This window comes from Lygodium microphyllum, chromosome 15, assembly GCF_053477565.2.
Source record: "Lygodium microphyllum isolate KBCC chromosome 15, Lygodium_microphyllum_v1.1.10, whole genome shotgun sequence".
NCBI classification, from domain to species: domain Eukaryota; kingdom Viridiplantae; phylum Streptophyta; class Polypodiopsida; order Schizaeales; family Lygodiaceae; genus Lygodium; species Lygodium microphyllum.
The window spans coordinates 40,550,318-40,562,631 of NC_141149.1; the positions used below are offsets into that span (position 1 = coordinate 40,550,318).

At 42.1% G+C, this 12,314-nt stretch overlaps 1 protein-coding gene across 2 annotated transcripts in view; it reads left to right on the forward strand.

Moving 5' to 3' along the window:
• The first annotated feature begins 807 nt into the window (after positions 1 to 807).
• Positions 808 to 12,314, forward strand: part of LOC148024453 (vacuolar protein sorting-associated protein, putative (DUF1162)) — a 233,987-nt gene continuing 222,480 nt past the window's right edge. Inside the window, exons 1-2 of one of the 2 annotated variants that reach the window (XM_087694080.1) lie at positions 808 to 1,453; positions 1,785 to 1,862. In XM_087694080.1, coding sequence (XP_087550206.1) covers positions 1,336 to 1,453; positions 1,785 to 1,862 — 196 coding nt within the window. In that variant the 5' untranslated portion in view covers positions 808 to 1,335. The remainder of the gene's footprint in view (positions 1,454 to 1,784; positions 1,863 to 12,314) is intronic. The other variant, XM_087694079.1, reaches the window with a different exon arrangement.

Genomic DNA, 12,314 nt, shown 5'->3' on the forward strand with positions numbered 1-12,314 from the left:
TTTCTTTATCTCCAACCTCTATAAGTCCATTGGTATGTTTTTAAGCAGGCTTACCAATTGACGACCTTTTTGCATATATTTGAATCTCCTTACCTCCACACTTTGAAGGGGTAGCTTTCTTATCAACTACCATTGCTTGAAAATTGTTGCTTATCTTCACTCTTAGGCTACTCCATGTTCTCCACCAACTTGATTTGATTACTAGCTTTTTTCGGGAAATTTCTTGCAAAATGGAATGGCCATTTTGGTGGCAAATGTGATACGAATCTTGGAAAGGAGAGAATTTGATAGCACATACCACCTGAATGCCTGATCCATCAACTGGTTCCAATGCTTTTGGGTGTTCAATCCACCTATCCCATAATATGTAGGCTTTCCTTTCACCTTTGGGATTGATTGGGAGTGGTGGGACATATGAAAATTTAACTTCCCCTTCAAGCAAGAGTGTGCAATTTCATAAAGGATACCCAAAGTGGACATCCTGTGATGAGCAGAACCCCTTTAGGAGTGAAGCTAGTGGAGTAGGGGAGACAATGTATCAAGTCTATCTTGAAACCCACCAAGCATGACAATATCCATTCCCTCTCTTTGGTAGATTCGATAGGAACTTGATAAAAGCCACGATCGATGAACTTGAACAGAGCAATAGCGCATTTCCTTTTGAAGGTGCTACTAAACCATCTAAGAAACTCTTATTCGGAGGGTCCGATGCAAATATAAGTTTAAGCAATATTGGGCTAGAACCTTTAATGAAATTTTTGCGAAAAGGGACGAATCATCGTGGAAAGCTGTATTTTGTGATCAGGGTGACGCTCTTTTCTTTCTAGACTAGGCTAGGTTGCCGATGCAAAATCAGGTTAAGCAATATTGGGCTACAAACCTTTACGTTTCGCACTGAATTTATCGCGGACACACCATAAACCGCTGGTATTTTTATTCTCCCTTTATTACGATGACAGGCTTGAATTTGGATACTTCAATCGGTGACGTTCTGCGGTCTCTCTCGGCGATGGAGCGTGGAATCCGCGCGTGAGCAACGCCTAGACGACGTTTCTCACATAAGTTTCTTACAGTTAGATTGATTACAGAAGAGGAAAAGAAGAAGGAGAAGCAAAATAAGCTTGGATTCCAGTGCTGAAATTTCCTTTCTGAGATAAATTTCCTACCAGAGCATAGGTCTCTATATGAAGATAAAATCGATAGATGAAGAAGAAGGAGCAGCAGTATTAATTCCAATGCTGATGTCAAATTCCTAGCCAGGCAGAAGAAGAAGAAGAAGAAGAAGAAGAAGAAGAAGAAGCAGCAGAAGCAGTAGCAAGACAAGAGAGAGAGAGAATGAGGCTTCCGATGGCCAGCATGCTTGAGAGCTTCGTCTCTCAGCTGCTGGCGGACTACCTGAGCAACTACGTGCAAGGCATCCACCCTGAGCAGCTCCGCCTTGGCCTCTGGAACGGTGATATTTCTCCAATCTAACTAGAATTCTTGCTATTAAAAAAAAAAAAGCCTGATAAGACACTTCCGATTATCTTTCCAGCACTACACACGCACGGCCATTGCTGAATTACAATGCTGGCAATCTATCATATTTCCTTACTCGTCATACTAGCTATCTTCAAGTCAGTAGCGGCTTTGTCATTCTTAGCACACTGACAATAGTGACACACATGTTCCCGTGTTTGATTTTGCTTTAAATGCTTCTCTCTACCGGTGTTGCACAGTTGGAAAATGTTGAATTAAGCTTTGAGCATTTTATTTCGCCTTAAACTGATAATGCTCCTCTACAGGTGTTGCACAGTTGGAAAATGTGGAATTGAGACTCGAGGCATTCGATTACCTGCAACTCCCTTTTGCTTTCAGAAAAGGTGGTTACTATTGCCATGCGTTTTTTTTTTTGTGGTCATCTTTTTACAATAACCTTTCACTTTGAAGTGAAAAGTGGAATGGCACACCTTGTTTTCATCGTTCTATCATGGAGTCAATGGGTTTGGGGCCATGTATTGCCTAGACATCAAAGACAAGGGTTTTTGGTATAGGGCCATGTATTGCCTAGACCTCAATCAGGTTGGGGCAGCGAGTTGGGTGCCTAGCCTTTTTGAATTTGTGGCTCTTTATAGGCACTACCCCATCTTAATGGAGAGTTGCTGAGTTAAATATATCGTTTTGTGACATGGCCATGTTCATGCATACCAGTTTTCTGATGCCTTGACCAAATAACAACACTTGAGGTAGCATCTGTTTTAGCAGATGTATCATGTACAATCATCTCTTGCCTATGAGCCTCGGTTTGAGTCAGACAAGGCCCTTAGGAGCTTTGACATGGTGTTTGTGTGTCGTTTTATGTGTTTAAGACACTTTAGATGGAGGGTACACTAGTGCATTTTGTTTTTGGCATGGTGAATGGTGACAATTTTTCTTAGTTGGGCAAGCTGACCTAGGTGCTCACATTTTGGGCTTGGCCAATTTGTATGCCAATTGTGGCCTCAGTCTGCCTATTTATAGCTAGCTTCTTCCCTCGCTTCATTCATCCATTATTTTATCTTTCCAACCAGCCTTCTCCATCATCATCTTCTCCTCTTACCTCCATTTGGTGACCACACTGATGCCTAGAGTTGCATGTTGGGGTTGACATAGATCAGAGAATGCATCGTTCAGTCTTGTTAGATTGTTCCTTTATTCTTTGCATTCCTTTTGTCTTTCTTTTCTTTCTTCCTCACTTCATATTCGCTTTCCTTTCCGTTGCGCACTATCACATGGTATCATTTGCCTTGGTGGGAGCTAGAGTCTATGAAGAGGAGTAGCTGTCCACGCTTTGAAAGGTGGGGCATTATCTACTTCAGTTGCGGTCCTTGCGCATTGTGAGCCTAGTTGAGTAGGGCAGCCTATATCTGTTATAAAGATTTATTCATCCCTTGGATAGGCATTGTCAGTTTAGTGTTGTACAATTAGCACTCTTGGACACAATTACGCATTTCTTGGATATAGGTTGGACAGTTTTTTGTGGTTGTTTGGTGATTTCCAGCATTGCTGGGTAGTCCGGCTGGCCATGTAGGCAATGCAAATGCCATGTGGCATAGATAGTATGATGCAGAATTATTTAGCTGGGCAGCCTCAGGTCCTCTCCACTTTGGTTTTCAAGTGGGAGAGAAATCGCTTCGTGGAGATACATTCGATAGCCTATGTACATATGTGGCTTCTTCATTTCAGCATTCATTCACTGCAGATTTTTGCGTTCTACTGTCACTTTTATCTCTTCCTCTTCTCTCCGTGTTTATTTTCTTTCAGCCTAGCTGTATGCTTCCGCATTTGTTGCACTTTAACACCGCATTAGAGGAGTATTGAAGGGCTAATTAATTGAGGGCAGATCTGAAAGGGAGATTTCAGCGCGACAAAAGTTTGTGTTTTCTGTGTTTTGAGGGCGAGCGGGAGGGGTCTGCATGGACACAAGGCTAAGGTGAATAGGTGAAGTGCAGGCAAGGAGCGAAGCAACAGTTTTTTGCTGTTCATGAAGGAGAAAGGGCTGTGTTTTCAGCCTTTTGGTGCAGATTTTAAGTTTTCATTGTCTCCGTTGGTTGAGACAAGTTTGGGATGAGAAAAGGAAGCCCTAGTAGGCTGGGTTTTTGAAGTCAGAGGGGGTTGGACTTGTTTTTTTGCAGGGTATTCATGTGATAGTTTCTTTTGAGATCGACATGGAGTTTAAGGCTATTATGGACTATTAAGTCCCCATGTTACTGGCTCTTCCTTCAGATCTGAAGCTTGATGGGGGGAATTACCACATTTGGGGGTAATGATGCTTGCCATCTTGGAGTTCTATGATTTGGCAGAGCTTGTAACCAAGGCTATAGGCTATCCTATAGCCGATGATGCCTCCAAGCTTTCTACTGATGAGAAAGCTAAGTTGGTGAAGGTACAGGCACATTGGGACAAACCAAATGTGTGCATCCGCTTCTTCCTCTTTCTCTCTTGCACTTCAACAGTAATAGCTTACATTGAGCATTTGATTGTTGCTCGTGAGACATGGTTGGAATTAGACCAATTGTACAATCAGATGATTATGATGAAGCGGGTGCCTTTAGAGGTATAGATGCGGATGTTACTCCTCCAAGGCCGCGTCCATTTGGGAGCATGTCGATAAGCTTTGGCAATTGCAGATGTAGGTCCAGAATGTAGGGAAGGCAATTACCTCAGAGGACATGGTGATACCTCTTCTTTCGCAATTATCGCCCGAATTTAGTGCATTCTATGTCTTGATTGCTTTAAGGCAGACAAATACCCTTAAGTGGGAGGAGTTGGTTCTGATGGTCATGGATCAAGAGGAACAACTCAAAGGTCAGGATACTCCCAAGTTGGAGGCGTTGGCAAGACAATCTTCACAAGAGAAGGGGACAAACTAGAAGAAGAAGAAGAAGGACAAGAAAACTAGGCAAGATAAAGACAAGGAGTCCACTTGTCATATTTGTGGCAAGACAAGTCATTGAAAGAAGGATTGCCCAACAAGGACAAGAAGAACACAAAGGAGGAGAAAACTACAAAGGACTTAGGAGCGGTGGTTGCTGAGTGCTCCTTCATCGGCTGCCTCCCTCCATTTGGAGGTGATTGAGGATGCTCCTTTGCGACAGAACGAGCTAGCCAGGTTTTGTGCAAATTGCTGTATTCACTAGGAGTTTTCCAACATGAATACACCTTAGGAGAATGGCATATTGGAGCGGAAGAATCATTGTGTGATCAAGATGGCTCGAACTATGATGGAGCATTGGCAAACACCTTAACGTCTATGGATCGAAGCAGTGGCCATCGCTGTCCACATTCTTAATCGATCCCCTACATGAGCCATGGTTGGTGTGACACCTTTTGAGGTGTACTTTGGTCAAAAGCCGGATGTGTCGTATTTCAGGGTATTTAGGTGTGAGGCCTATGTTCACATTTCGAAGAAACAAAGGGACAAGTTTGAGCTAGCACCCAAAAGACAGCTGTTAGAGATTTATTCATCCCTTGGATAGGCATTAGCAGTTTATTGTTGTACGATTAGCACTCTTGCACACAGATACGCATTTCCTGGATACAAGTTGGACAGTTTTTTGTAGTTGTTTGGTGATTTCCAGCATTGCCTGGCAGTCAGGCTGGCCATGCAGGCTATGCAGAGGCCATGTGGCATAGGCAATATGATGCATCATTTATTATTTATTACTGGGATTCATTGTTTGCAGCAATCTTAAACTGGCCGACCTGATTATTTAATTGTTTTTTCCCTGCCTGTTTATAGGCTGGCCAGCCTCCGGTCATCTCCACTTTGGTTTTTCAGGTGGGAAACAGATCGCATCGCGGAGATATAGCCGACAGCCCGTGTATGTATCTGCCTTATTCATTTCAGTGTTCATCCACTTTCCTCTCTCCCTCTTCTCTCCATGTTCATTTTCTTTCAGTCTGGTCATATGCTTTGGCATTCGCTGCACGTTGATAGTTCTACCCCTTACCTAGCCATGTTTGCTGCTGAACAACCATCAACAGCCTGCATTTTCAGTTTGGCCACCTCTCTTTGGCTGCGTTTTCTGTAAATAGCTACTTTTGACAGCTGGGTGACCCTTCTGCATTGTTGGCGCCTGTTTCTACCAGCTGGGCAGCCCTTTTCCAGCTATTGGCTCATCCCATGCTGCCTTTTGTGTTGCAACCTGTCCCTATCAGCCAGATGACCTTCTTTCTCTGCTGGGCAACACTTATTTAGTGCAGTCGTCACTCTTTTGCATTGGTGTGTTTCTTGTAGGGCAGCATACTTCCAGGCTCATTGATCAGTTTCAGCCTGTAATAGGCTGCATTTTCTGCCTAGAGCATCTATATTTCCTGCGTTCTGCAGAAAAGCCTTCATTCTTGGCAGCGTTTGGGCCTTCTTGCCTCGGATACTCCCCATTTTCAACTACTGCACAGCAGACACGGGCCCTGAACAGGCAGACATCTTTTTCCAGGTCTTGTTCATTCAGAGCGGCAATGTTCTCTCTCTCTCTCTCTCTCTCTCTCTCGGGGGAGGAGGGCAGGTTTCTTGAAGGACATCTTTGGCAAACCATGATGAGTGGTGGACTAGGAATGTGAGGACCATTGAAGTGACGTCAAAGACCATGAACTTTGAAGGCCGGCATTCAAAAAGCTGTGATTGTGAGTATCATTTTTCAGATTTCCAAGATTGACATGGTGATTGTGGCACGGATTGTAGGATAGCTTGTGACTGGGTTCCTTCCTATCCACCATCATATCATTCTTTGCCTTCTCAATCTTCCGGGGCTACTAGTCCCCGATTGGCTATTGTGGCACCCCTTGTGTGGGTGTTGTTAAGCTAAAAGAGATGCATTGCACATTAGATCTCCATATTAGCTCATTAATAGAGCCCCAAACTCCAAAAATACCAAAGTTTTTGTGTCCAATAAGTACCCGAACTTTGGGAGGATCCACATCTCTAAATAGGAGGTTACCCAATCACTTTGTTCCATCTCCTTTTTCCAGGTTCTTGTTAGTAGTCATGTGTGTCTTGCACAGTCATCTCTTGCTTGTGAGCCTTAGTCTCAATAAGATGGGGACATTAGGAGCTTTGTGTTGGCCCAAGCGTGTGGAGCAATTGTGCGATTGATTTAATAGAAAATGAATGAGAATGAAAGAATTAATCGATGCACAATGATACTCGACCACAAATGAGAAGTGTATTAATGGGTGTGAGAGAGTACAATGCTCAAGGTGATCACAGTGAATAATGCCATACTTCTGTGCTAATGAGGCACAAAGTGTCTTTGTATAATAAAATAAAACCCTAATAACTTAATCTTCATAGGAAACCCTAACTCCCTTCCATGAAATGGGCCATGAGATGATCTATAACTCCCTTCCATGAAATGGGCGGATTGATCTAGGAACAATGACAAAATCCTAGAAAATAAAAGGAGATATAAGGTCATAGTTGCACAAGCTCATCCAAGTGGATTTAGCAACTTATGATAATATAGGGCATAACAAATCATGGAACAAATGGAATCAAGTTCAAGGCTTGCCAAAAAGCTTGGAACTTTGGTTGAGGAAGAGCCTTTGCAAAAAGATCTGCCAAGTTGTCTTTGGTAGGTATATAGGACAACTCTATTTCTCTAGCTAACATCCAATCACGAACATAATGGTAATGAACTTCTATATGCTTTGTGTGGGCATGGAACACTAGGTTCCGTGCAATGGCCAAAGCACTTTTGTTGTTAGTGTAGATAAGTGTCAGAACCCTTTGGTCCACATGAAGGTTTGCAAATAACTTGTAGAGCCAAACACACTCCATTGTGGTTGTGAACGATACTTTGTACTTAGTTTCACAACTAAAAGTAGCAATTGTAGTTTGTTTCTTGTTGAACCAAAAAACAAGAGATATACCCAAGAAGAAGCAATTTCCACTATAAGAAACACGAGAATCTAAATCTAAGCACAGAGAGAGAAGAATCAGCCTTGTGGAAAACGCCAAGATCTTGGGTGCCTTCAAGATACCAAAAGAAATGCTTCACTCTCTACCAATGAAGTATTGAAGGGCTTTGCATAAATTTGCTCAACTCGGAGACATCAAACTGAAGATTAGGCCTCGTGTGACATAGATAAGTCAAGCATAAGGTGGTATCCTTTACTTTTAGCACTATATCCTGTAAGTATGCAATGAATATTCTTATTATCCAGCTTATGCCTTTTTTGAGAAGGCACATGAGCATACGCCAATGATTTGAAAATCCTCACACGGAAGAGAGAAGGCTTGGAGCCAATCCATGCCTCATAAGGAGTGATTGTGTGTAAAGTTCTTGTGGGACACCTGTTCAAAACATAAACAACACATAGAATAGCGTCGAACCAAAAAGAATTAGGTAAATTCTTACTCTTCAGCATGCATCTTGTCATCTCCATGAGTGATCTATTCTTTTGTTCCACTACTCCATTTTGTTGTGGAGAGTAAGGAACAGTGCATTGATGATGAATACCTCGAGATGCAAGATACTTTGAAAACAGTTTGGAAAGATATTCACCCCACTATCGGTGGAAAGGGTCTAAATGCAAAAGCCTTTTGGTTTTCCACCATGGCAATAAACGTCTTGAAGAAAGAGAAGACTTTAGACTTTGATTTCAGTCCGTATATCCAATTAAATCGGGAGTTGTCATCAATGAATGTGACAAAATATAGAAATCCATCGATGGATTTGGTCCGCATAAGACCACAAACATCATTGTGAAGGAGATGTTAAATAGATGGCGAATGAACATGAGAATCCTCAGGAAAGGAGAATCGATGGGTTTCACCAAGTAAACAACCTTTACAAATGTGATTCAATGGCAAGTGAATTTTTGGAAGATCTTTGACCATATCCTCTGAGTGGAGCTTCATCAATGCTCAATAGTTAATGTGGCCAAGCCTCTGATGCCATAAATGTGTATTATGAAAGGATTCCTTTATTGATAAGGCATTGTCAATAGGATTTTGAATAAGTTGCTAATCATAAAAGTATCAGGATGATAGAGACCTTTAGTGAGGGTGCTTGTCAAGATGATGGAATAAGAAACTTGATCATCATATATGGACATTGTAGACCATAAAAAATGATGCCAAATCATGAAGTTGCAATGGCTGAAATGGAAAGGAGATTCTTCTTGATGTTGGGCATATAGAGAACATCATGCAATGTCAAAGGAGTGCCCACAACGGAGATAACCCACACATGACCATTGCCTTTAATTGCATAAGAGGCATTGTTAGCACACATGACTATACCCCCTTAGGTACATTAGAGAGAGATGAAAATGATGCGCGACAAGAGGTGATGTGCTTAGATACACCACTATTGAAATATGAAGCTGCATTAACAATAGAAAAACAAGCATCGTGAGTAGAAGGATTATATTGACACTGAATGAAAAAAGTATAATCCTTAAACTGAGAATAGTCGCAGTCTCGTGTGAGAGCAAGACCAGACTACTTTTTCTCGGACGCAATGCGCTTATGACATCCAGTGATGTTTTGCCCTGTCTTTCCGTAATAATTACACCTCTTAGGTTTGTTGATTGTACCCTTTGAAGGTTTGGAAGAGGATGGTGGACTAGCATGGAAGGCTGTCTTCGATGTAAAAGGGTTGGAAAAAGAAGGATGACCAACATGAAAGTTTCCTGATTTTTGACTAGTAACCTTGCTTTTTAGCCTCGGTTTAGGTTTTTCACGATGATGGTTGGAAAAGGCTTGTTTAGTCACCATGGTAGCATTGTGGTTGAGTCAGCTTTGTTCTTCTTGCAACAAAAGAGACACAAGTTGATCGAAACTATAAGAAACTTGGTTATTGTTGGAGCTCAGTTGGAGGAGTGAGCAGCAACTCGAGGAGTGAGCAAGCAAGTAAGAGTGACTGAGAGAGAGAGAGTGAAAATACGATTCGATTTTGGGTGTACCAACAATGTGTTGGTACACAAAGAATAAAATGTATTTATACTTGGGGCACGTAAGGGTGCATTTACATATATAACTAAATAATATATGTGTACTATACACGGAGATGAAGAAGGGTCTTTATCCCAACAACCTCCCACTTAAAGGTCCAAAGTGAACCTCTAACCAACTCCCACTAGTCGTATGCAATGCTCATGCTGAGCCTTGCTTAGACTTTTAGTGAGAACATCTGTAGGGTTGCCTTGTGTTTTGATCTTGGTCAATGTGATTTGACCATCTTCTAGAATCTGTCTGATAAAGTGATATCGCACATCTATATGCTTTGTGCGTGAATGATACATGGCATTCTTAGCCAGATACAGAACACTCTGGCTATCCATCCCAACACTGGAGTACTCATAGACATGCCGAGATCCTTTGCAAGTCTACTCAACCATATAGCTTCCTTAGAACCTTCAGTAGTTGATATGTTATTCAGCTTCGGTAGTACTCAGTGCTATGATGTTCTGCAACTTAGAACCCCAAGAAACGGCCCGACCAGCAACTTAAAGACATATCTGCTAGTGGACCTACGAGTGTCCAAGTCACCTGTCATATTTGCATCACAATAACCCTGTAAACTAAGTGCACCTTGCCCATATAGCAAATACACTTTCTTTGTACCCTTTAGGTATCAAAGAATACACTTGATTGCTGTTGAGCTATAATATGCATTACTTTTTGATTAGCCTCTTAAACAGCCCCAAAACACACTAAAAATGCTCTTTTAGAGTAAAACCCTAAAACGGGAAGCGGTTCGAGAGAGTTTAGTGGAAACCCTAATTTTTAGGGTGTCCTTCCACATCTATAAATAGAGAGGCTGCCCCCATTTAGCCATCATCCTTGTTTGCAGGTTACACCAGCCCACACACCCTATGTTACTGTTGGCACCCAGTTTCCAGCCTGTAGCCCGCCTCCATCTGCTGTCCAGCCATCATTGACTGCAGCCACATTATCTTCAGCCTGTCCATTGCTATAGGCGACAGCACTCAGCTGCTGGCGACTGCTCCAGAATGTCCCAGACTGTTGTTCAGCCTGCTGTCCATCATTTCTAGGGTCAGCCAGCCTGCATTTTCAGCATTGTAGGCCTTGACACTCTCAGACATTGTTTCAGCCTACTGTTTACAGCAGACTGTGCACAGTTTCCAACCTCCGATCGGTGGTACACTGCTGCGTTTATCAGTTTCCAGCCTCTAGACTGCTATGTTTTGGTGACCAGCCTGCTGCCATTCACTATTCAGTACTCCTACACTCCGACTGGTGGTCATAGACTTGGGATCCATCTTTGGTGGACATCACACTCTGACATTGCTCTGCCCTTGAGCACACTGTATACTCTTACATTCATTTACAGCATTCATTCACTTCAGAGTTGTGTTCTCTCTCTCCCTTCTTCTGTTTGTGTTTGAGTTTTGAGATTTGCGTTTAGGGTTTGAGTTTTTAAGTTTTGCATTTAGGGTTTGAGTTTTTCCCTTTGTGTGTGTGTGTGTGTCTCTTTGTGTTTTTGTCGTGGTCGTACACTCTGTGTATCCTCAGTGCAAACCCTAGCAGTTTTCTTCACAACTGCTTCCCAATGTGGTTTGCCGGGATTTGACATAAAGCTATAGACAACTCCCACTGCATGAGCAATGTCTGGATGAGTAGCAACCATAGCATACATAAGAGAGCCACAAGCAGGTGCATAAGGGACTCCCTTCATCGCATTTGCTTCCACGTCATCTTTTGGGATGTTGGCTTTACTAAGCTTTAGGTATGGAGGTAAAGGCACCCCAAAAGGCTTAGCTTCAGCCATGTTAAATTTGTCCAGTACCTTTTCAATGTACTTTTCTTGAGATAAATACAACAATTTCTGCATTCTATCTCTGCAAATCCTCATGCCCAAAATATGCTCTGCATTTCCCAAATCTTTCATGGAGAAGGCTGATTTTAGTTGATCTTTGAGAGCATCCAAGCTAGTCTTTCTTTTCCCAGCTAGCAACATATCATCCACATACAAAATAAGTATGATGGGGCTGCCATTTGTATCATTTTTCATGTACAAACAATGATCTGCATGGCTGCGTGTAAACCCATGAGAGAGCATAAAAGTGTTAAACTTTTTTGTACCATTGCTGTGGTGCTTGCTTCAGCCCATACAAGCTGCGTTTTAGTTTACACACCATCTGCTCTTTTCTAGGAACTACAAAACCCTCGAGGTGTTTCATGTAGATTTCCTAATCAATGTCACCATGCAGAAAAGTTGTTTTTACATCCATTTGGTATAGCTCTAAGTCCAATACAGTAGTGAGAGCAAAAAGCACACGTAGAGTGATCATCTTCACAACAAGTGAGAAGACCTCTTGGAAGTCAATCCCTTCCTTTTGTGCATACCCTTTGGCAAATAGTCTTGCCTTGTACTTGGGTTTCCCATCAACTGTCCTTACTTTGTAATCCCATTTGTTTGAAAGAGGCTTTTTCCTTTGGGCAATGACACAAGATCCCTAGTATCATTAGCATACAAAGATTTAATCTCTTCCTGCAAAGCTAGCTTCCACTTATTGCTGAATTTGCATGACTTGGCCTCTTTATATGTAAGAGGCTCACCCTCATCTGTAAGCATCACATAGTGCAAAGAGGGGTCATACCTATGTGGTTGCCTTCTTAAACGTGTAGACCTATGTACCTAATGATCTACATTTTCAGGAATGGGGTCTACATCTGGAGGTATGTTATTTTCAACATTTATTGGCTGCTGTAAGTCATTTTCAGCATGCTATTCATGCTGTACAGTACCTTCATTTTCATTACTAGCATTTGCATTTTCATAATCAGCAAGTCTATGTTGCTGTGCATGACCTCCTTGTGCTTC